Genomic DNA, 25,612 nt, shown 5'->3' on the forward strand with positions numbered 1-25,612 from the left:
ATATATATATTGAAAAGCACCGGTCCAAGTACAGATCCCTGAGGCACTCCACTGTTTACCCTTTTCCACTGAGAAAATTGACCATTTAATCCTACTCTCTGTTTCCTGTCTTTTAACCAGTTTGTAATCCATGAAAGGATATCGCCTCCTATCCCATGACTTTTTAGTTTTCTTAGAAGCCTCTCATGAGGGACTTTGTCAAACGCCTTCTGAAAATACAAATACACTACATCTACCGGTTCACCTTTATCCACATGTTTATTAACCCCTTCAAAAAAATGAAGCAGATTTGTTAGGCAAGACTTCCCTTGGGTAAATCCATGTTGACTGTGTCCCATTAAATCATGTCTTTCAATATGCTCTACGATTTTGATCTTGAGAATAGTTTCCACTATTTTTCCCGGCACTGAAGTCAGGCTCACTGGTCTATAGTTACCCGGATCGCCCCTGGAGCCTTTTTTAAATATTGGGGTTACATTGGCCACCCTCCAGTCTTCAGGTCAATGGATGATTTTAATGATAGATTACAAATTTTAACTAATAGATCAGAAATTTCATTTTTGAGTTCCTTCAGAACCCTAGGATGCATACCATTCGGTCCAGGTGATTTGCTACTCTTTAGTTTGTCAATCTGGCCTACTACATCTTCCAGGTTCACAGTGATTTCGTTCAGTTCATCTGACTCATCACCCCTGAAAACCATTTCTGGAACTGGTATCTCCCTAACATCCTCATTAGTAAACACGGAGGCAAAGAATTCATTTAGTCTTTCTGCAATGGCCTTATCTTTCTTACCATTCACCCGCCAGACCAGTCTCTCTCTCACATCCAGTCATCCCCAACCAGTCTCTCTTTCTCATAACCAGTCTCACCTCCCCTGAACAGTCTCTCACACACAAATCAGTCACCCCCTGACCAGTCTCTCTTGTCCAAGCCCCTCTCCTCCCCATCAATGTTCATTTCAGATTAGAATATTAAAGTACTAGAATAACTCCAGAGCAAAAATCTATTGCAATGTTTTCCCTCCACTCCAGCCTTCCCCTGACTCCAAGTGCCTCTTAAACAGGCGGAGGCATGGGGAGGGGCCAGAATCAGATGCATGAGCTTTTGTCCTTGCAATGCTGCTGCCAAAATGGGGCCTACTGAGCACTCTTCCCATCTATGTTTCAAGCACTGCAAATCTGCCTCTGCTCGCGATTCTTCAGACCCTTGCCTCTCCTACTCCCCCACTCCAACTCATGGTGGATTTGCTGCCTGAGCAATGTGGCTCTCATCTCGTCCTGGGAATGACCTCCCCCACCATTCATTTCTTCTCCCATCAACCACCTCCATTCTTGCACAAGGAGCATTTATATTATCAACATTTCTTAACTGTTATGATGGCAGCAGCGGTGGCAGGCAGCAAAGATTACAATTTCAAGCTATACATGCAGCGGGGACCTGGACAGCACTTTAAGCCGTATTTTTCCAGGGGGTGTAGAAGTCCTGCTCTGCCGGAAGAGGAGCTCACCATCATCCTATGTGGGCAGAAAAGATTTTTGCCGGAAGAGGTTAAATTTGCAGTGGGCTGTGACCCATTTCCTGGTGTTTTGTGACACACTGGTTGAGAACCACTGCTGTATAGGTTAACATTAGCAAGCCTGTTATCTGTCTCCATCAGCTGTTAGGGGAGTACAAACCCATGCATCTGGACTGGTCTAGCTGGATGAAAAAGAATGTCATTCTGTAAGAATGTTTGAATTCTGATATGCTTTCTATGAATTTACCATATGTATGTTGGTCTGTGTTATTTTTCAACTGGGCATGCAAATAAAGTTACATGCAACAGGAAAGTTAAGCAAGTAAGATTAGGAAATGCATACACACTGGATCTCATCGCCAGCGAAGCCAGTGTAGTCAATCCCAAAGGCTAAAGCCTGAAGTTTGCTGCTGAAACTCCTACTCTATTCTCTCTGTTGCTGATCAGACTGGCAGGAGAAGAGCAGTAGTGCATTAGGCTATGCTATCCAGGGCCTTACTGGTGCTTTGAACTGTTTGGTAGTATGTTCGCTTTGAAAATTATCCAAAATAACACACACAAACTAACCTGCACAAAGTTACAACTGCTCTTTGCAGCACTTAATTGTATGTGGGTTAATTTAAGTGCACACTTTTTAAAATCAAACATATGCACGTAAATCCCAACTCCACCTCTAAAACACCTATATTTTTATGTGCATAAATGTATGTGCAAAATCAGATTATATGTATATTTTTATGCACACAATGTCCATGCAGTATTATAAGGAGCCATTTACTCGCATAAACCTATGTTTTAATAACATAAATAGCTGAGAATTACTCCTTAATGCATATTAAAGAAAATTGTTGAGTTACAGATGTTAGCTTTGAATTTGTTACCACCTCCTGGCAAGTTTTTTTCCTTCCCATGTTCATATAAATGCTAAATATCAATTTTATAAAAGTTTCTCCATTATAAACATTGCTCAGGTAATACAATCACAATCCTTTCATCCCAAAAGGCCAGCATTTAACACAATTTTATACTACAACTGGGACTCCAATTTTAAATTGTTTTAAATTGGTTTTAAATTGCTGATAAAAGATAGAACTAATCAAGCTTGGATTCTTGTTAATCCATTAATTTTTTTTTTTATCATAAAGGCAACATAATCACACACAATTTTACAGAAAACATCAGCAAGACCAGTCAATGCATGTATAGTAAAAAAAAATGTTTATTAACATTTCTTTATTAACACAGAATAACTAAAATACTGTCGAAATGCTTTAAAAAAATATTTTCCTATGGCTGGGTTATCTTCCAAGCAAATACTTCTTAACCAAGAGCACACTTTTATTTTAACCACCCAGAGAGTTCACACTCTTCCCCTTCTAAACTTCCTATGCCCCTTTCTCCATGTGCTTCAGGAATACTTTCTACTTAGATCCAGAATTTCCTGACTTGGCAGATGAATAGAAGAATCATGTCTGCTCTCCCAGCCTACATGGTACCAATGCATTAAAACATGAACAGAACAATCTTATAACAAAAAAAAGAAATAAATAGAGAGACAATAAAACAGCAGCAAATAAAAAATAAAGAAAACCAAAATGAAAAACATATAGAAAAGTAAAACTGCCTCTATTTTAAGGAAAGACTTGACAGTATTTTTTTTTTAAGTTGAAAGATTTCTAAATAATGTTTAATGGGTTAATATGGATGTCAAACCATACAGGCACCAAGTAGGTGAAAGCTAATATTTAAAATGATCCAAACTTTGAAAAGCAGAAATGTGGATTTTTTGGAACCCTGATATAAAAATAAATATTTTGTTCTGATTTACTAAGGTCTACTGATCAGGAAAATATATTTTCCATCTTATTATCACTAATTCTATGTACCTGAAATGGCACATTGCTGGAAATCCGTTATTTATGTCTTATTTTAAAAAAAAAATGAAAATTTTGATTTTTGTGGAAATCAAAATAGGTACATCTGCTAAAATGACATCATTATCACAAGAAAATTCTCTGACAGAAATGACATCTTCATAGAAAAATCTCGCATTAAAAAAACCAAACAAAAATGCCACCCCCCCCCATCACATGTTTTACTGCTGCATGTGCTGCTTTAGAAACCTGTGTGAAGCTGTAGTTAAAGTGGCGACCTAAGCGAGAAAGAGATGAAAGGAAAGCTTTTACCATTCTCTAGGGACACACTGCATTAACACAATCTGCTGCTGGAAAGAACCGCATCAGCACAGATTTGATAGCTGCGTCTGCTTCTGCTTCCATATACTGTATTCTTCATCAAAGGCTGGCAAGGGCTAGAGGGGGAACATGATGCTTGGAGGGCAGCTGGAGGACACGGGCAGTGGGTTCGGGCTGTCGCAAAAAAAGCGGACTGCCCCATTTCAGAAAGGAATGGAAGGATTCTGTAGGTGGGGGGGAAGCACAACGGTAGTTTCATATCCAGAGAATGAGCAAAAATTACTAATGTTAAACTATTATAGCAATTCAGGGATGGTACCAGAGAATGATACTTTTTAATAGCTTTTAGAAAATCTATGAAGTTGGTACATCATTCAATGAGTCAAAAACGGATTTTCTTCTATTATATACAGCTCCCTACATCCACCACGAAATAGATTATTCAGAATACTCTGTAAATGTTCTTTAGCTTCATGGGCTTCGCCTCAGTCTGAGAGAGAGGGAGAATGGATTGATCGACCACTGGCCGGGCTGTTGGAGAACGTAAAGGGCTCCCGTTCCTTTTCTTTGCTCTCATGCTTGTGTTTGTGCTTGTGCTTGTGTTTGTGCTTCTTCTTCTTCTTCTTGTGCTCATGGTGGTGGTGGTGGTGATGGTCGCTGTGCTTTGATGAAGTTGATTCTTTTGTGAACACTGAAAGGGGAGTTGCCGGCACTGGCAGCATATGCAAGTCCAATGAAGACTGTTCTTTACCTACAAATGGACAAATTGAATCAGAAGTTCTTATCTTAAAGACAACAATGGGAAATAATTCCGCAATATTGTGAACCTGCTTTATCAAATTTGTACTTAAAAGATATAATATTGTAAAACAACCATCTGAATTACTTATTTATGTATTTATTTAACACCTTTTCTATACCGGCATTAGTGGGTCCATCACACTGGTTTACAAAGTAACAAAATGGTTGAGAATACATATAACAGGGCTAGTAAACAGTAAGGTGGGGGGCACACTTGAGGCAGTAAAGAAGGATAGAGCAACTGCAGAGAAATTTTTTAACAAGATAAATAAGAAGAGATATATCGATATAATACAAACTCTCAATTACCGAACTGAAATAGAAATAAAAGTAATTGACTGAAGCTATATACATAAGTGAGTGAAGTATGATTGATTGATTGTAACTATATACATAGGTAGGTAAGGTATAATTGGCATTATATATGTCTGTCAATTAAGGTGTAAATATACATTGGAAAGGTAAGTTGGCATTATATACATATGTAAATGAGGTATAAATATATACAGAATATCTGAAAAGGGCTTTTAGAGGGGCTTTTGACTGAAATGTATATAGTGTGGGGGGGGGGGGGGGGCTGTTAATCAGGGAAGGCAAGTTTGAACAACCATGTTTTGAGTTTCTTTCTGAATTTAAGGTAGCATGATTCGAGACGGAGAGTAGTGGGCAAGGAATTCCAGCGTGCCGGGCCAGCAATTGTGAGGGCGCGTTCTCTTGTAGAAGTAAGATGCGCTGTTTTGAGGGGGGGCACGTGAAGGGATCCTTTGTTGATGGATCTCATAGGTCGATTTGGGTGCGTCGCCCTGAAGGGAAGGTTGAGCCAGTTGGAGTGGTGAGAGTAGATGGCTTTGTGGATGATGGTGAGAGTTTTACTTGTGGTCTTCTATTCCTACATACAGTACCTGCAAGTGAACATAAACTTTTGCACTGGCTAAATTGTTTTTAAAACTCACTGCATTGTACCTGCAGTGAAAAAAAAGACGTGGAGGTGAGAGATCTTAATCATCTAGATGTTAATACTGACCTGAGGAAAGAAGCGTTAGCTCCAGAAAGCTAGTCAAGAAAAGTATTAAGTTATTGTAATAAAAAGGTATCACCTTGTATATTTTTTTGCTTTATTTTTGTTAACCTTTATTTCTCTGTATTCAAATAGACACAGCAACTACACTATTTTATACAAGATGTTACTTGGAGCTTATCTGCTGCAGATGACACAAGGCCTACATCACAGTGTTTGTCCAGATGGAGCAGAATTAAATAAGGAGTGAGTTAAGAAAGTTTGATGAGTGATCGAGAGACTGCTAACTAAAATGTAATGCAAACAATTTTAGAGTTATACATTTGGGGTACAAAAATAGAGGACAGCAGTAAATGAGAAGGGATGAGATACTGGAGTACACCAAACAGGAGAGAGATTTATGTGATCATATCTAATGATCTCAAAGTAGCAAAACAGTGTGATAAAGTAGTGATGATAAAAGAAAGAATGCTAGAGAGAACAGTGAGTGGCTTTACTAGCGGTAACCAGGAAATACACGCAGGGCAGTTTTCAAAATTCATGTATTCTCACGTTCAATTTCAAATGAACTGCTCTATTTCCATAAGGAAATAAAAAAGAGAATGGATTCTAAGTGTCATGGGGGCATCAAGAACACATGAAAAGCATGAACCAGGAGTCACTAGATACTACTATCTGTGATCCAAAAGTTATTGGAGGTGGTGGGAATGATATACAGACATGATGGTATCTTTTAAGACCAATTTCTGTGAAGGAAACTAGGCTATAGGTATGAACTAGAACAGGCAGCTTTCAAAATGCTCAATTGCATCATACTATGCTTTGATCTACTGAGATTTCAACTGAACTGAAGGCCCTTTACTCTTTCTCTTTAGGAACAAAAAAGAAACAAAGATTCAAAGTGTTGTGAGTGTCAAGAGACCATGAAACGTGTGAGCTGGAGTTCATGCGTGCTCTGTCTGTGGCAGAAATTTGAAAATGGATGAATAGTTTAAGAGTTAATGGAGGAGAGCACAGACAGACCAATGTATATGGCTTGTTTTCTGCAGAGAACTAGGCCTTAAAGAATGTTTCTGCATAGGTCACTGGTAAGACCTCATCTGGAATACTGTGTCCACTTCTGGAGGCCATACTGCCTAAGAATATAAACAGACTAGAGGCAGTGCAGAGGATGGCTATCTAGCTGGTGTACAGTCTGCACCAGAAGTCCTAAGAAATGAGACTTAAAGGACCTAAATACATGTATCCTAGAAGAAAGAAGGGTAGATACATGAAACAGCTTCCTAGTTGATATGGTAAAGGCCAAAACAGTAACAAACGTCAAGAAAACATGAGATAAACCAAGAGGATCCTTAGTTGCAAGGTATAAGGATAAAGCGAGCAACTGGGTAGGCTCTACAGTATTGCATCAGGAATAGACTGATCAGAGGGACCATGCAGTCCTTGTTTACTGTCTTACTGTATTTTTCTGTGAATGCTGTAATGCAGAGTTTTGGGAGCTGTATTGATACTAGGGAAACTGGATTCTTTCCAGGCTGTAATACAATACTTTTTATTGGCTCAACAAATTAATAATTCAAAGATGATGCTGATTCTTGTGTTATCATGTCTCATCACAAAATGCAGGAAGAGAAATGAACTAGATAAGAATTGGTTAAGAAAGGTGCAATAGTACTAGGAATTGGTAGTTTTGGTTATAGCAAATACAGAAATCTTACAGTGTGTTCATCTTTCACACCACCCAGGAGCAGAAAAATAATCTATACATACTGCTAAAAGAGGTATACAACCTTTGACACACACTAAACTATTTTTGCAGTAGGCAAGCCTTAACAATGGCATTTACAGATTAACTTCTATTAGCCCTAAAATTTTATGTGCCCCATTTTAAAAATTCTGTTGAGTAAAAAAAAATAAAAATCACACTGTTACTTTTAAGAGTCTGGTTGAATAACACTGTTCTGGAGGCAGTGTTTTGTTGGCAATCACCACTCTACACCTAAGCATGCTGCTATGTTGTTCATACTGGGGTAGATTTTCAAAGGGTTACACGCGTAACCCCCAAAAACCTACCCCAAACCCCCCCTGCGCATGCCGAGCCTATCTTGCATAGGCTGCCGGTGCGCGCAAAGCCCCGGGACGCACGTAAGTCCCGGGGCTTTCCTGGGGGGTGTGTTGGGGGCTTGTTGCGGCCGGCGCGTCATTGGGGGCATTCCGAGGGTGTGGCCATGGCCTCTAGACCAGTCCCCAGACCGGACCACAGCGCGCCGGCGGCTGGCCCGATGCGCGCAAGTTACGCCTGCCTTGGGCAGGCGTAACTTGTGCAACAAAGGTGTGTGTGTGTGGGGGGGTTTTAGATAGGGCCAGGGGAGTGGGTTAGGGAGGGGAAGGTGCGGGAGGGTGAAAGGAAAGTTCCCTCCGAGGCTGCTCCGATTTCGGAGCGGCCTCGGAGGGAACAGAGGCAGGTTGTGCGGCTTGGTGCGCGCAGACCCCGATTTTGGGTAGCCTTGCGCGTGCCGACCCCGGATTTTAACAGATACTCATGTAGCAATCCGGCGTACTTTTGTTTGCGCCTGCTGCACGAACAAAAGTACGCGCGCGCGTAATTTTATAAAATCTGGCCCACTGGGCGGTAGTGGGAGTTACAATTTTCAGCGAAGTTCCTAAGTTTCTATGGAATACCAACATGAATATTCATCATGGTGAAAGTACAACTCAGAAACACACCATCAGATACAAATTCTGCTCTACTGATCTATGAATCAAACTAACAGGTTCCTACAATGGTAAATTACACCAGATATCTGTAAATAATAGACCTCATCCCCTCAATTACCTGACATAAGCTCCAAAAACAAGTGCAATGATCTTGCCCTCTTCTTCCAAAACAAAATTTCCACCCTCACAGCTAATTTTCCCCCATACACCCCCAACTCTCTCCCAACCAACACCTCCGCATCGCTCACCCTCTTTGACACCACCTCTGCCTTAGAAATTGAAACCCTCCTGAAGAAAATTAAACCTTCCAAACATTCCTCGGACATCATTCCCACGAATCTACTACTCTCCATCCCTAACACAATTGCTAAACCCATATCCGAATTAATCCACTGCTCCCTTACACAGGGTAGCGTCCCCACCATTCTAAAACAGGCTATAGTCAAACCGATTCTCAAAAAAACCAAACCTTGACCCCAAAGATCTCTCTAACTTCAGACCCATCTCTAATCTTCCCCTCCTAGCTAAAATCACTGAAAAAATAGTAAACTCTCGTCTATCTGAATACCTTGACCATCACAAAATTCTCTCCACTTCCCAATTTGGTTTTCGGAAAAACCTCAGTACAGAAACGCTCCTATTATCCTTAACAGACTACGCCCTCAAAGGAAATGACAACGGCAACTCCTACCTCTTAGCTATGCTTGACATATCAGCTGCTTTCGACACCATCAGCCATAGTATCCTAATTAGTCTTCTCACAGATATTGGTATTACTGGAACAGCACTACTTTGGCTAAAAACCTATCTCCAAAATAGACACTATAAGGTCATCCTGGGCAACTATGAATCTGACCCCATCAACTTCAACCATGGCGTCCCCCAAGGCTCTTCTTTATCCTCTACCCTATTCAACATCTACATGTTACCTCTTGCCAAACTCCTCTCAAACGTAGGTATCATGCACTACATATATGTGGACGATGTCCAAATACTCATCCCATTTTCAGACTCCTTACGTAAAGCCCTCCAAGTCATGGAACAACTGCCTCACCTCCATCAACCAACTTCTCACTAAAATGAACTTAGCCCTTAACCCCCACAAAACTGAATTAATTGTCATCTCCTCCAACCCCTTATTTCATTCCAACCTCCCCTCTCTTCTCAAACCCATTTCACAACACGCATAAAACTTAGGTATCATGATCGACAACCAACTATCTTTAAAACCATTCATCAAAGCCACCCTAAAAGACTGCTACTTCAAGCTACACGTTTTGAAGAAATTAAGACCCCTCTTACACCTTTCTGATTTCCGCACCGTGCTCAATTCCATCATCTTCTCCAAAATTGACTATTGTAACTCCCTACTCCTATGCCTCCCAGCCTCCACCATCAAACCACTACAACTTATACAGAACACCACAGCCCAAGTCTTAACCAACTCTCGCAAGAACGACCACATTACGCCCATTCTGAAAGACCTTCATTGGCTCCCCATTAACTCGAGAATACAATACAAAACCTTATCCCTCATACATAAATCCCTTGTGAACGAAAACACGCAACGGCTTCATGAGCCTCTCCAACTCTACTCCTCCATCAGACCCACATGAACAGCATACCAAGGAACCATCCAGGTATCCCCGAAGCTCACCAAACTCGCTTCCACAATGAAGAGAGCTTTCTCAATAGCAGGCCCCTCAATAAGGAATGCCATGCCCGCTGATCTCCACACAGAATCTTGCACAACGAAATTCAAAAAGAAACTGAAAACTTGGCTATTCAAACAGGTCTTCTCCTAACCTTTCTACACTCCACCTCCTTCTCCACAGGATTCAGATCTAATCCTCCTCTAAACTTCGTCTCCCAAACGGTACTTAGTTGGGTCTCCCTCCCCATTTGTTTCCCCTCCCCCCCAATTTTACCCAATGCATTCCATATGCTAATGCCTCCCAATTTTACTTAATGCACTCCATATGTTAATGTTAATACCCTTCTCCATGCTACCCATATACCCGGTTTCCCGTTTATCATACATCCTGTTCCCCATATGGTCCATGTTATTGATTACTATATAATGAAGTTTATTTTTTTTGTTTGTGCTCCATGTACTCTTTGTGCCATGCAATTGGTGTTCTATCGATTACTATGTAATGAAATTTATTCTATTCATATGTGCTCCATGTACTAGAGCGCCATTCTATCAGCGCTCTAGTTCTATGTTCACCGATACGATGTGAAAACGGTTATCGGTATATAAGAAACTACAAATAAATAAATAAATAAATAAATAGTGATTCAGACTCAAGACAATGCTCCACAGATATATAATGTTACTTAAAGGAACTCAGAAGTAATGCTTTTATAACCTGGTGAAAGTAGTCTATGTGTTGGTAACAAAATGTTTGGATTACTGTAATTTACGCAAGAAAGAGTTCAAGTATTTAAGACTATAGAAGTAATTTTTAAAAGGATTTATGTGCGCAAAACTGTAATTTACACATGTAGATGGGCTTTTGAAAATTACTAATTTTATGTGCCAAATTCTTTTGAAAATTCACGCCTAGTTTTTTTAGGCAGCTTAACTTTCAAAAACAGATCTCAAATTTAATTTAATTTACATACTTATATTTTACTTCCCAAGGCTTAACACCTCCTTCCAAATCAGATGATAAAGTCACAATCCAAAAAATATAAATATATCCAATAATAAAACAATACAAAAATTAGCTTTGCTGTACTTGCCCGTTATTAATTGAAGCATTTACTGACTTTCCAACAAGATGAAAAATTGTAAGTTTGCATCAAGATTAGTACTACTCAGAATATAAAGCTCTTGTTATTCAAATATAATGTCCATAGAGCAGTGTATATGGGTGTATAAACTAAAATCCCTTATAGGACCAGGGCTAGCAGGTACTTCCCAGAGTGAGAATTCAGGCCACAGGGTATTTGCCAGGAGAGAGGAATAAAAGCCCATGCTTAGGAAGGAACAAAAAAGCCAAGATCAGGAGGAGAAAGTCACAGGGATTATGCTAGAACCCTATATGTTTGACTGCCTTTATTCTGATGTAACACTGCTGAAGTAAGCAGGCTTTTGCTGTCTGTTTATGTAAAGAATAAAAGTGTTTTTCTGTTGAAAGCTGAAATCTGGCTGGTTTTCCGTCCTCTGGCACACTCCTTGAAGCCAAGACTGCTCCACGCTATCACATATGTGGTAGCAGTGGAGTTTTTGTCTGCCCACCAAAGACGAACGGGCCCACACTACCACTTTTGCCTTCTGGGCATGGCTGCAGCAGCAGCACCAATAGTTGGATCCTTTGGGCTAGTTAGAAAGGGAACATTAAGATAAAGCTAAAAGACTAGGTATTTTTTTTTTAAAAACTGAAAGAAGACTTTTTCCTCCCATGCCTTCTTTGAAGTGGCTGTATACCTCTAAGTACAGAGATGTTCTGGCTACAGCCCAAAAATTTCAAGCTAGCATGGAGCAATTACTCCAGGTCCTCACAGAAGGGGAACAGTTACAAAGTGTTATGACTGTCGCAGCCTGACGTCTCTACTCTGCCCTCCTTACCTCTCTGGCGACTCCTCCTGCAGTTGACGGACATTTGGCTGCCGCGGTGTCTGCCTGCCGTCCTCTCCGGCGTCCCCGGACCAGCTTGGGCGCTGCCTCCCGCCATGCTGTTCAGCTGCCTTAGGGCGCACGTGCCGCGCGGCCCTGCTTCAAGTACCTTCAGTGTCGCGAACCTCAGGGGCGTCCCTCCTGTGATGATGTCATGCATCCAGGATACAAAAGGCCTACGCGATTGCTAGCTAATCGAGTTAGCAAAGGTGTCCTAACGGATGGGATTCGCTCTCCGTACCTTGCAACACTGCCTCCTTCGAACCTACTTTATTTGAGGTACCCGCTCCTCGGGGGCCTCTCTCTTTCTTATTTTTCAGGTCGCAGTCTGGAACCGGTACTCGCTCCTCGAGGGCCCATATTCCTAGACTTGCTACTTGGACTCCACTTCTGCCAGGAAGACACCGCTGCCTATAACATCTGTGAGCTACCATCTCTATCTCTCAGAGCCATTCCCTGGAACCAGGTACTCACTCCTCGAGGACCTGCCTTTACTCCAGCTCCTGTGCTCCACACTGAGAGACCGCTGCGTGAGTACACTACCAATGAGGCTCTGTTCCTGAACTCTGCATATCCTGCTACTACTCACAATATCAGTTCTCGCTATTACAGCACAGCCATTGTGGGATCGCTGTTCCAGAGCCTGAAGGACTACAAGCCCAACAGGGCTACTTTCCAGCTCACTACTGCCACCTCTGGTGGTTCACCAATCCTGTATAATAAAAGAACTAGTGTGTGTGTCTCCTATGCTGAGCCTGACCTGTGGCCCCTCACGGGACTTCCCCCCGTGGGCGTGGTCATCTGCCACAGGTCCAGGGATCCACCCAAAACCCTTACAAATAATAACACAAAGCATCATATGAGACCAGTGGGCCCAGCAGCAAGTCCTGCAAGAACAACTGGACAACAGATTTCCTTGATGCAGAGAGCAAAGGCCATGCAAGCTACTCCAACCTGGCATAACCCTTTGGCTCTTGTAATATTTAAGTTGACTCCAGGGGAGGACCCACATGGTTTTCTAGTAAACTTTAAATGGACAGTCCACTTAGCAGGGAGAGAATCAAAGTGGACTATCGACCTGGGCAATTTGTTGAGCAGCAGCAGTCAAGCTGCATTCCAGGCTGCAAATCTGGCTGGAGGGGCCACTTATGCAGAGGTTAAAGCCTCCATCATTGTGGGGAATACTCCCGAACTGTATAGACAATAGTTCTGGCAGGGAACCTACCAGCCAAGAGAAAGTCCATGGAATCTTTATAGATTGAAGGATGTAAGATGGAAGTGGCTTCAGCCTAAGGGGAAGATTGGCATGGAGGGGACCAACCTGATTCTCTTGGAGCAATTTTTAGACGGCCTGCATCAGACTAATACAGCAGTAGGTACGCCAACATTTGAAGCTTAGAATCCACTTATGCCTTCTACCAAGCCCAATTAATGCCTGAGTGCACCAGAATACAAGAGAAATGGTCACCACCAGATCCTGGAATCCACAGTCTAAGAGCGAGGCTCCACTACAGACCTCAGAGAAGGACCAGCCACAGGTTTTAGACTCATTGTCATGCTTCCATTGTAGAGAGGCCATTTTGCAGGGAATGCCCTTGGACTGAGGAAGATGCTATGGGTATCATCTTAATGACACGCCACATTTGTAACATTGTTGATACACCTCATTCTGGACAATAATTTTGTGGTCTCAATTGAGATGGATGGGTGTCTCTATTCAGGCCCTGGTCAATCCTGGCAGTGTAAAAACTCACATCCAGAGAGTTAGTTAAATGAATCCAAAAGACTATGAACATATAGTGACTCTAGCATGCATTCACAGAGACTATTTGCAGTAACTTACCACAGAGATCTCTCTGAAGACACCTGCTGGACAGACTAGACTTGAAGTGGGAGTAAATCTATGGCTCTCATATCCTGTCATCTTGGGACATGATTTTTCCGTCTTTGGGACCCATTGAATCCAGTTTAAGGCTGGATCAAGTGATTATGGACATGAAGAGTTGTTTCTGGAAAGCCCAGGCTTATATGTGAGTGATAACCCAAACCCTGATGGCAATATTGCCAAGGGAAAGCTGGATATTCCAGGTACTTAGATACCACAGTAGGTAGGCTTACTGGGACAAATGAGGAAGCATGAGCACACCAGGAACCCTTAATTGGTCCCCCAAAATAGGCAGCAGAAGGTAACCCGGAAAAGTTTAGATGGTTCCAACTAGAAGATGGTTCCCTTAAGTTTGCCTAGTGGCATGCACAAGTGATACAGGGGAAGTCAGTCCCTGGCTTAGAGGCCTACAACTTGACTCCATCCCCCCTTTAGAAGAAGAAAAGTACAGATCCAGTACAGAGCTGGAAAGAAAAATAGAAACAACTAGCTTCCTTTCACTGACCCTGACAGAGACAGACTGTCAACGCAAGAAGGTTGAGCTGAGGGGAGAAGGTATATGAAGGGGTGTATAGACTATAACACCAGTATACTTTAAAGTACAGGGTTCAGCTATCTGGCTCAGTCCACCTTAAATACCCAGAATGGGAATTCAAGCCGCAGGGTATTTACGAGGGGAGAGGAATAAAAGTTTAGACTCAGGAAGGAGAAAAATAGCCAGATCAGGAGAATGTCACAGGAATTATGCCAAAATCCTGTATGTTTGAATGCTTGACTTTTGATGTGGCATTGCTGCAGTAAGCAGGCTTTTGCTGTCCTTCTGTTTATGTAAAGAATAAAATGGTTTTCAATAGGAAAGCACGAGTCCAGCTGGTTTTCTGTCTTCTGACATGCCTCGTTGAAGCTAAGGACTGCTCTTCAATATCACACAGTGTTACTCACATCCCAGTCCTCAATGGCTGGTTTGCAGGACACTTCTAATGAAAGTGCATGAGATAAATTTACATACATTTAAGGTGGTGTGCATACAAATTTATCTCATTAGGGATATCTTGAAAACCTGACCCATTTTGAGGATTGGAAGTGAATACAACTGGTATAGAACATTCTGGCCAACTTTTTTATCCTACTGTATGCACAGGTTAATGCATATCTGTAGATTGCAGGTGGACATTTCTATGCACAAATAAAAGGCTATGTACCAAGTCCATTTTTTTCTGCAACCATAGCAAAGTCTGAATATGTATGGTGGTTATGCAAGTTGCTTAAGAGAGCAGGTTTCCTGTTTCCTCTCTCTACCATTTCCATTTCTTGTTGAAACTCCTTGATCTTTTTGTCCTAATATATATTGCATTTACTTAAAACAAAAAAAAAATAGAAACAAAGATGTACACCAGTGGCCAGCGGTTGGTGTTCCACCTTCACGGAGCGAAAGGATGGAGGGCTGCCATCTCCCAATTAAAAAAAGAAAAAAAAACAAACAAACAAAAAAAAAAACCAGGGATGGGTTCATGGGCTATAGGTATTACCAATTATTAGGCTTATTCAATTACCAATTATTAGGCTTTTCAATATTTGATAGTTAATGTGACTTTCAAGGCATACTTCACTTTCAATGCATATCCAGCATAGCTCCCTGCTTCAACGGCAGGGGAGAAGAAAAACTAATACTTCACGCATATCTCTGCTTCAATGGCAGAGAGCTATGCTGCTGCTTACCCAACTAATCAAACTTAACATTTCACTTGGAAGCAGCTCCATCACTGCTCTCTACATTAATAGTGGGGGTGAAAGGGAAATAGAATCTAAGGTTACTAAGAGCCAAGAGAAACAGATAAGTATGAGAAAAAAGAAGTGTGAAGCTTGCTGGGCAGACTGGATGGACCGATTGGTCTTCTGCCGTCATTTCTGTTTCTATGTTATGTTTCTATTTTTATTTTAAATACAAAGGAAGAGCAGGATCTGGGGATAGTTGTATATGATGATTTTAAGGTGGCTAAAAAGGTGGATAAAGAGACTGTAAAAGCCAGAAAAATGCTTGGCTACATAGGGAAAGGAATGGTCAGTAGAAAAAGAGGTGATAATGCTCCTGGTGAGACACTTGGAATACTGTGTACAATTCTGGAGACCATACCTTCAAAGGAATGGAGTCGGTTCAGAGGGTGGCTACTAAAATGATCAGTGGTCTTCATTCTAAAGCATATGGAGAAAGGTGAGATAGGGGGAGATAGCAAATGTTGCTTACCTGTAACAGGGCTCCATCCTGTAACAGGGCTCCTTCCTGATGATGGGTGACATCATCAGGATGGAGCCCAATCACGGAAAATTTCTGTCAAAGTTTCCAGAACTTTGACTGGCCCCTACTGGGCATGCCCAGCATGACACTAACCCTGCAGCCATCAAGGGTCCCCCTTCAGTCTTATTTGAAAGCTACAGGCAGTGCCAAAAAATAAAATAACAAAACGTTATGAACCCAACACCGCGGGGCGGCTGGCGGGTTTCGTGAGGACTAACATCCTGCTGTCCTGTGAGAACACCTGTTATAGGTAAGCAACATTTGCTTTCTCACAGGACAAGCAGGATGGTTGTCCTCACATATGGGTGAGTACCGAGCTGAGGATGTCTGAACATGCACCAAATGTACCCTAAGGCGTGCAACAGGCACAACAACTGGGGTTTGGTAGAGGGCATCCTGAACCCCTCCGGGCAGGCGGAAGGGTGTTGGTACGTCACATTGTAAATAGGTTACGAAGGACAGACTGGCTGAAGATGGAATCTTGTCTTCCGGGTTTGTCCAAGCAATAGTGGGTTGCAAATGTGTGGAGAGAACTCCAGGTGGCAGCCCTGCAAATGTCAGAAAGCGGCACTGATCGTAGGTATGCTACTGAAGTCGCCATGGCCCTCACAGAGTATGCTTTAACACGGTCTTGAAATGGAATGCCCGCTTGTGATAGCAAAAGGATATGCAGTCCGCCAACCAGGAGGAGAGAGTCTGCTTACCCACAGGCTTCCCTAACTTGTTAGGGTGGAAAGAGACGAATAACTGAGTGCTTTCCCTGTGGGCAGCTATACGGTCTAGGTAAAACGCTAGAGCTTGTTTACAGTTAAGGGTATGCAGAGCCTGTTCTCCTGGGTTGGCATGGGGCCTGGGAAAAAAGGTAGGTAGTATGATGGAATGATTAATGTGAAACTCCGAAACTACCTTAGGCAAAAATTTAGGGTGAGTGCGGAGTACCGCCCGGTCTTGCAGAAATTTAGTGTAAGGCGGATAGGTAACTAGAGCCTGCAATTCTCTAACTCTGCGAGCTGAAGTGATAGCCAAAAGGAAAATCACTTTCCATGTGAGATATTGAAGGTCACAGGAGTGAAGAGGCTCAAATGGTGGTTTCATGAGCCGACCCAAAACCAGATTAAGGTCCCAAGAAGGGGCCGGAGGACGTAATGGAGGCTTGATGTGGAGCAAGCCCTTCAAAAAGTGTGTTACAAGGGGTTGTACTGATATAGGGACATCCCCGACACCTTTATGGAAGGCGGCTACCGCACTGACATGCATTCTGATGGAAGAAGTCTTAAGACCTGACTCTGATAGATGCTAGAGATAGTCCAGAAACTTCGGGATTGGACAAGAAAAGGGGTCAAGGGACTGAGAAGAGCACTATGACTTGAACCTTTTCCATTTGTAAGAGTAAGATTTTCTCGTGGAAGGCTTCCGTGAAGCAATCAAGACACGGGAAACTGGTTCAGAAAGGTTAAGTGGCTGAAGAATTAACCTTTCAACATCCATGCCGTCAGGGACAAGGCTTGAAGATTGGGATGGCGTAGGCACCTGTCGTTTTCAGTGATCAGAAGTGGGTCCTGTCCCAAGGGAATATGCCTGTGGATGGAGAGATCCTGTAGTATTGGAAACCACACTTGGCGTGGCCAGTGAGGTACTATCAGGATCGTGGTTCCCCTGTCCTGACGTAACTTCACGAGAGTCTTCGAGAGAAGAGGAAGTGGAAGGAATGCATAGAGCAGACCGGTTGCCCATGAGAGGGAAAATGCGTCTCTAGGCTGAGAGTGTTTGCTGCGAATGAGAGAGCAGTAGTTCTCCACCTTGCGGTTTTGAGGAGACGCAAAGAGGTCTATCCGAGGATATCCCTATTGTTGGAAGATGGAGTTCGCTACTGAGGGGTTGAGAGACCACTCGTGTGGTTGAAAGACGCAACTTAGCTTGTCTGCCAACACATTGTCCACTCCCGGCAAGTAGGTGGCCCTGAGGTACATCGAATGGGAGAGGGCTTCCGCCCAAATCTGCGAAGCTTCCTGACACAGAAGGAAGGAGCCTGTGCCTCCCTGCTTGTTGATGTACCACATGGCCACCTGGTTGTCCATCTGAATCAGGATGACCTGATTTGAAAGGCGATCCTGAAAAGCCCTGAGAGCATATCTTATTGCTCGAAGCTCCAAGAAATTTATTTGGTGTTTGGCTTCCTCTGGAGACCAAGAGCCTTGTGTCTGCAGATCGGCTACGTGGGCTCCCCACCCGAGGTTGGAAGCGTTGGTGGTGAGAATGATTTGAGGATTCGGAACCTGGAAGGGCAATCCCTGGAGGAGATTGGTCTGATTTTTCCACCAGATGAAAGACAGATGGAATGAGTTGGGGATGTGGACAATGGACGACAGAGGCTGAATAGCTTGAGTCCATTGAGACCTCACAGTCCAGTGCATGAGTCTCTTGGCCAAGTGGGCCATTGGTTTGACATGGATTGAGGATGCCATGTGTTCCCAGGAGGACGAGAAATTGGTGTGCAGTTGCAGCTTGCTGAGACTGCAGCTGTTGAGCAAGAGACACGAGAGTCAGTGCTCGTTGTCGAGGCAGGAAAGCCTTTGCTTGTAAGGTGTCCAAGTCTGTCCCAATGAACGACAAGGTTTGAGATGGGACTAAGTAGGATTTGTCGTAATTGACGAGAAATCCTAACGAACTTAGAGTGTGTAAGGTTAGACTGAGGAACGACAGAGCAGCTTGCTGAGTGAGAGCCTTGATTAACCAGTCATCCAGATAGGGGTAGACGTGAACACCTTGTGTCCTGAGGAAGGCTGTGACGACTAGGAGGCATTTTGTAAAGACCCGTGGTGCAGATGCTAGGCTGAATGGAAGCACTCGGTATTGATAGTGCTTGGGGCCTACTAGGAACCTCAGGTACTTGCGATGAGCTGGACTTATCACAATATGGGTGTATGCATCCTGGAGGTCCAGAGAGCAGAGCCAGTCTCCTCTTTGTAGAAGAGGTAGAAGCGATCCCAGGGTGACCATCTTGAACTTTTCTCGCTGGAGGTACTTGTTGAGGGCCCGGAGGTCCAGAATAGGACGGACGCCTCCCGATTTTTTGGGGCTTAGGAAGTACTGGGAATAGAACCCTAGGCCTTGCTGAGAGTATGGAACGGGTTCTATTGCTCTTGACTGGAGAAGGAAGGAGACCTCCTGATCCAGAAGACTGGAGTGTTCGGATGTCCTCCATGTCTGTAGAGGTGGGGAGTCTGGTGGCAGGGCGAGAATGTTCAGATGGTAACCCTGAGCAATAATTGCCTATACCCATTGGTCAGATGTGATTGAATGCCACATGCTGTGGAAGTGGTACAGTCGACCTCCCACTGGTATGTGCGACAGAGGAATCTGGCTGCTGCTCTCTAAGTGGAAGTCAAAAACCTGAAGCAGGTCCTGGTTGAGGAGCTGCATGTGGTTTTTGTTTTCGGGCTTGATGAGACTGCGGTTTTTGATAAGGTCTCGTGGCACGGGATCTAGTTGGTGGCGGGGAAGACTTCTTCGGGCGATAGAATGACTTCTTAGAGTCCTTTCTGAAGGGCTGTTTTGAGGAGAAGTCAGAAGGCATCAAAGAGAGCTGTTTTAGGATCTCATGATGGTCCTTTAATTCTGCCACCGTCCATTGGATCTGTTCGCCAAACAGACTATCGCCGACACAAGGTAGGTCGGATAACTGGTCTTGTACTTCTGGACGAAGGTCAGAAGACTTGAGTCAGGCCCACCGTCTTGCCGAAATAGCAGTTGCAGACACTCTGGTAGAGGTGTCAAGAATGTTATAAGATGTTCTAATCTCAAGCTTGCCTGCCTCAAAACCCTTGTTTACAAGGGTTTGTAATTGTTCTTGAAATTGCTGAGGCAGGAAGTCTGAGAAGTCCTGAATCTGCTTAAAAATGGCGGCAAGCTCTACCATGACCGAGTGGTGATCCAGCTGTGATTTTTGAAAACCTAGGGCTGACTGCACTAAATAAGAAGTGTCAGCTTTCCTGTGTACTGGAGCAATTGATCCAGGATTTTTCCAGTTCTTCTTGAGGAGATCGAGAAGGACATGATGGATGGGAATAGAGAGTATTACCTTGGGGGCATCAAGGAATTGGAGCAACTCCATCATCTGATGCCTATCATTCTGTTCCGTCTGTAATTGAAAGGGAACCAATTCAGCCACTTCCTTCACAAAATTTATAAATGAGAGGTCCTCTGGAGGAGAACGTTTCCTACTCTCAGTGGGTGAAGGTGGTGAAGGTAAGTCATCGGTATCTGATGAAGTATCATCACCCAGGTATCATAAGGATCAGCAGCTTTCCCCCTATAGGAAGTAGAGGGGGACAGGGTGGTTGGATACCTGAAGGTCTTGGTCTAGGCTCCGAAGGAATCGGAGGAATTATCGGAGGCACCGATGATGGCATCGAGGGCATCGATGGATGACTCGGTGGCGCCGATGGACGTATCGGCATCGATGGCTGAGGCAGAACTCCGGATGGAGGGATGCGGAATGTTATTTCTCCTCCCTCCATTCGGATGATGCTGTCAGTGGGGAGGGCATCGGAGCCATCGGAGACCCGGGAACCATCGGTGGAAAGGCAGCCATTAGCGCTTCCATCCTGGATAGCAGCGATGCCAACGCTACCGGAATCGAGTCGATGATCAGTTCCACAGACGGTGCCGGAGTTGGTCCCGGGGAAACCTGAAGATGTTGCATCGCCTTGTCGATGGCCTCCTGAACCATCCGGTCCAGTTCTTCTCAGAGACCTGGAGCAAGCAGCCCCGGCTCCGCAACAGAAGAAGGAGGCAGAAGCATAACCAGAGGGACCACTGTTAAAGGCGGAGTCGCGGCTCCCGATGGCAAGGAATCTCTAGAACGAGGAATCATGAGATGAAGTTGAAAAGGGGTAGATTCAGGAGTAATCTTACAAAATATTTCTTTACAGAGAGTGTGGTGGATGTGTGGAACAGCCTTCCTGTGGAAGTGGTGGAGACAAAAACAGTATCTGAATACAAGGAAGAATGGGATAAATACAGGGAATCTCTAGAGAAATGATGGGAATTGTAAAGCTAAACTGATTGAGCAGATGGGCAGACTGGATGGGTCATAGGGTCTTTTTCTGCCGTCGTGTTTCTATGATGTTATAGTGGATGATCATCTGGGATCAAGTGACACTGGATAGTGCAGTTCAGTATTAGAGTGCAAGAGATGAAGGTTCATTCAAAGGCGAAGGTCCTAGATTTCAGGAAAACTAACTTTGTAAAATGGGGGAATTACCTCAAGGAGTCATTAGCTGGATGAGAAAATCTAGGAGAAATAGAAGAGCAATGGGCAAAACTAAAAGGAGATATACTAGCAACTACCCTTTTTATTAGGAAAGTAAAGGTCAGAGGAAAAAGAGGCTGCTATGGTTTTCTAAAGAAATAGGTACAAAGGAAAGGAAGAAAAGATTAGTGTTCATAAACTACAATAGATCACAAAAGGAGGAGGACAGGCAACAATATATAGAAAAGCTTAGAGAAGATGGTAAAGTAGTCAGGAATGCAAAAATTCAAATGGAAGAAAAATAGCAAATATGGTAAAAAAAAAAAAAAAAAAAAAAAGAGTAAAAACTTTTTTAGACATGTTAGTAATAGAAGAAAGTGCAAAAATGGCATTGAGAAATAGAGAAGTAAAGGACAGGAATATCTAGAAAATAAGGAGGAAAAAGCAATATTGCTTAACAAGTATTTCTTTTCAGTGTTCACTATGGAAGGGCCAGGAGTAAAACCACATAAAACGAACACAAATAAGATTGGAAGTGAGGTAAACCTCAATTGATTTTCAGACAAGTGTGTCTGTGAGGAGCTTAAAATAGATAGGGCAATGGGGCTGCATAGGATACATCTAAGCTCCTGGCTCTCAGAGAATGAGTCCAATCTCTGGAGGCTAGAGTGGCAGACCTGGAGGAGCTGAGGCAGACAGAGAGGTATATAGATGAGACCTTCAGGGACATAGTAGCCAAGTCCCAACTTCAGACTGGCAGCCCAGGTGCTGCCTTGGAGGAAGAAGGTCTCATGATTGGAGAGCATCAACATGGTGCAGCAGGAAAGGATCCTGTAGCAAGGGCCTGCTCTCCAGGTGGTGCATTGTCCTTTCGCACTGAGGATATCTCCCCAAGGCCTACTGTCCAGGAGGGAAGGGTTAGGTCAGCCGTCATAGTTGGTGATTCGATTATTAGGAATGTAGACAGCTGGGTGGCTGTTGGGCGTGAGGATCACCTGGTAACATGCCTACCTGCTGCGTAGGTGGCGGACCTCACGCATCACCTAGATAGGATTTTAGTCAGTGCTGGGGAGGAGCCGGCTGTCGTGGTACACGTGGGAGGGAGGTTCTGGAAGCCAAATTTAGGCTCTTAGGTAGAAAGCTTAAATTCAGAACCTGCAGGGTAGCATTCTCTGAAATGCTCCCTGTTCCACGCGCAGGTCCCCAGAGGCAGGCAGAGCTCCGGAGTCTCAATGCGTGGATGAGACAAAGGTGCAAGGAAGAGGCATTCAGTTTTGTAAGGAACTGGGGAACCTTTTGGGGAAGTGGGAGTCTCTTCTGAAGGGATGGGCTCCATCTTAACCAGGGTGGAACCAGACTGCTGGCGCTACCCTTTAAAAAGGAGATAGAGCAGCTTTTAAACTAGAACAAAGGGGAAAGCAGACAGTCGCTCAGCAGCGCATGGTTCAGAGACTGGTATCTTCAAAGGATACTAATGATGCATTAGAATTAGGGCATCCCGACAGTGAGGTTCCAATAATAAGAAAAGTAATCCAAGTGCCTGTAACTAAAAACTCACTTGAGCTAAAAATATCTAACTTATCCCTATCAATTAAAAAGCAGAATGAAAATACAAACAAAAAAAACACTATGAAATGTTTGTATGCTAATGCCAGAAGTCTAAGAAGTAAGATGGAAGAATTAGAATGTATAGCAGTGAATGCTGACATAGACTTAATTGGCATCTCAGAGACATGGTGGAAGGAGGACAACCAATGGGACAGTGCTATACCGGGGTACAAATTATATCGCAATGTCAGAGAGGAGCACCCGGGAGGCGGTGTAGCGCTTTATGACCTGGATGGCATAGAGTCTAACAGGATAAACATCCTGCATGAGACTAAATGCACAAGTGAATCTTCATGGGTAGAAATCCCTTGTGTGTTGGGGAAGACTATAATGATAGGAGTATATTATTGTCCACTTGGTCAAGATGGTGAGACTGACAGTGAAATGCTAAGAGAAATTAGGGAAGCTAACCAAACTGGTAGTGCGGTAATAATGGGAGATTTCAATTACCCTGATATTGACTGGGTAAATGTATCATCGGTACATGCTAGAGATATAAAGTTCCAGGATGGAATAAATGACATTTTTTGTTCAGGAACCGACAAGAGAGGGAGCAATTTTAGATCTAATTCTCAATGGAGCACAGGATTTGGTGAGAGAGGTAACGGTGGTGGGGCCGCTTAGCAATAGTGATCATAATATGATCAAATTTGAATTAATGACTGGAAGGGGGTCAGTAAGCAAATTCACGGCTCTTGTGCTAAACTTTCAAAAGGGAAACTTTGATAAAATGAGAAAAATAGTTAGAAAAAAAACTGAAAAGAGCAGTTACAAAGGTAAAAAGTGTGCAAGAGGCGTGGTCATTGTTAAAAAATACCATCCTAGAAGCACAGTCCAGATGTATTCCACACATTAAGAAAGGTGGAAAGAAGGCAAAACGATTACCGGCATGGTTAAAAGGGGAGGTGAAAGAAGCTATTTTAGCCAAAAGATCTTCATTCAAAAATTGGAAGAAGGATCCAACAGAAGAAAATAGGATAATGCATAAGCGTTGGCAAGTTAAATGTAAGACATTGATAAGACAGGCTAAGAGAGAATTTGAAAAGAAGTTGGCCGTAGAGGCAAAAACTCACAGTAAAAACTTTTTAAAATATATCCAAAGCAGAAAGCCTGTGAGGGAGTCAGTTGGACCGTTAGATGATCGAGGGGTTAAAGGGGCACTTAGAGAAGATAAGGCCATCATGGAAAGATTAAATGATTTCTTTGCTTCAGTGTTTACTGAAGAGGATGTTGGGGAGGTACACGTGCCGGAGAAGGTTTTCATGGGTAATGATTCAGATGGACTGAACCAAATCACGGTGAACCTAGAAGATGTGGTAGGCCTGATTGACAAACTGAAGAGTAGTAAATCACCTAGGCTGGGTGGTATACACCCCAGAGTTCTGAAGGAATTAAAAAATGAAATTTCAGACCTATTAGTAAAAATGTGTAACCTATCATTAAAATCATGCATTGTACCTGAAGACTGGAGGATAGCTAATGTAACACCAATATTTAAAAAGGGCCCAGGGCAATCCGGGAAACTACAGACCGGTTAGCCTGACTTCAGTACCAGGAAAAATAGTGGAAAGTGTTCTAAATATAAAAATTACAGAACATATAGAAAGACATGGTTTAATGGAACAAAGTCAGCATGACTTTACCCAAGGCAAGTCTTGCCTCACATATCTGCTTCACTTTTTTGAAGGGATTAATAAACATGTAGATAAAGGTGAACCGGTAGATGTAGTATATTTGTATTTTCAGAAGGAATTTGACAAAGTTCCTCATGAGAGGCTTCTAGGAAAAGTAAAAAGTCATGGGATAGGTGGTGATGTCCTTTCATGGATTACAAACTGGCTAAAAGACAGGAAACAGAGAGTAGGATTAAATGGACAATTTTCTCAGTGGAAGGGAGTGGGCAGTGGAGTGCCTCAGGGATCTGTATTGGGACCCTTACTTTTCAATATATTTATAAATGATCTGGAAAGAAATATGACGAGTGAGGTAATCAAATTTGCAGATGATATAAAATTGTTCAGAGTAGTTAAATCACAAGCAGATTGTGATAAATTGCAGGAAGATCTTGTGAGACTGGAAAATTGGGCATCGAAATGACAGATGAAATTTCATGTGGATAAGTGCAAAGTGATGCATATAGAGAAAAATAACCCATGCTAACACAATGTTAGGTTCCATATTAGGCGCTACTATCCAAGAAAGAGATCTAGGTGTCATAGTGGATAACACATTGAAATCGTCGGTTCAGTGTGATGCGGCAGTCAAAAAAGCAAACAGAATGTTGGGAATTATTAGAAAGGTAATGGTGAATAAAATGGAAAATGTCATAATGCCTCTCTTTCGCTCCATGGTGAGACCGCACCTTGAATACTGTGTACAATTCTGGTTGCCGCATCTCAATAAAGACATAGCTGCGATGGAGAAGATACAGAGAAGGGCCACCAAAATGATAAGGGGAATGGAACAGCTCCCCTATGAGGAAAGACTAAAGAGGTTAGGACTTTTTAGCTTGGAGAAGAGATGGCTGAGCGGGGATATGATAGAGGTGTTTAAAATCATGAGAGGTCTAGAACGGTTAGATGTGAATCGGTTATTTACTCTTTCAGATAATAGAAAGACTAGGGGGTACTCCATGAAGTTAGCATGTGGCACATTTAAAACCAATCAGAGAAAGTTCTTTTTCACTCAACGCA

The 25,612-nt window shown here is 43.0% G+C and overlaps 1 protein-coding gene across 2 annotated transcripts in view; it reads right to left on the reverse strand.

The window, feature by feature from the left end:
- Positions 1-772: 772 nt before the first annotated feature.
- TAF2 (TATA-box binding protein associated factor 2) overlaps positions 773-25,612 on the reverse strand; it is a 316,921-nt gene continuing 292,081 nt past the window's right edge. For both annotated transcript variants that reach the window (XM_029591949.1, XM_029591950.1), the window contains one exon: positions 773-4,465. In XM_029591949.1, coding sequence (XP_029447809.1) covers positions 4,200-4,465 — 266 coding nt within the window. In that variant the 3' untranslated portion in view covers positions 773-4,199. The remainder of the gene's footprint in view (positions 4,466-25,612) is intronic.

This window comes from Rhinatrema bivittatum, chromosome 2 (assembly GCF_901001135.1).
Source record: "Rhinatrema bivittatum chromosome 2, aRhiBiv1.1, whole genome shotgun sequence".
NCBI classification, from domain to species: domain Eukaryota; kingdom Metazoa; phylum Chordata; class Amphibia; order Gymnophiona; family Rhinatrematidae; genus Rhinatrema; species Rhinatrema bivittatum.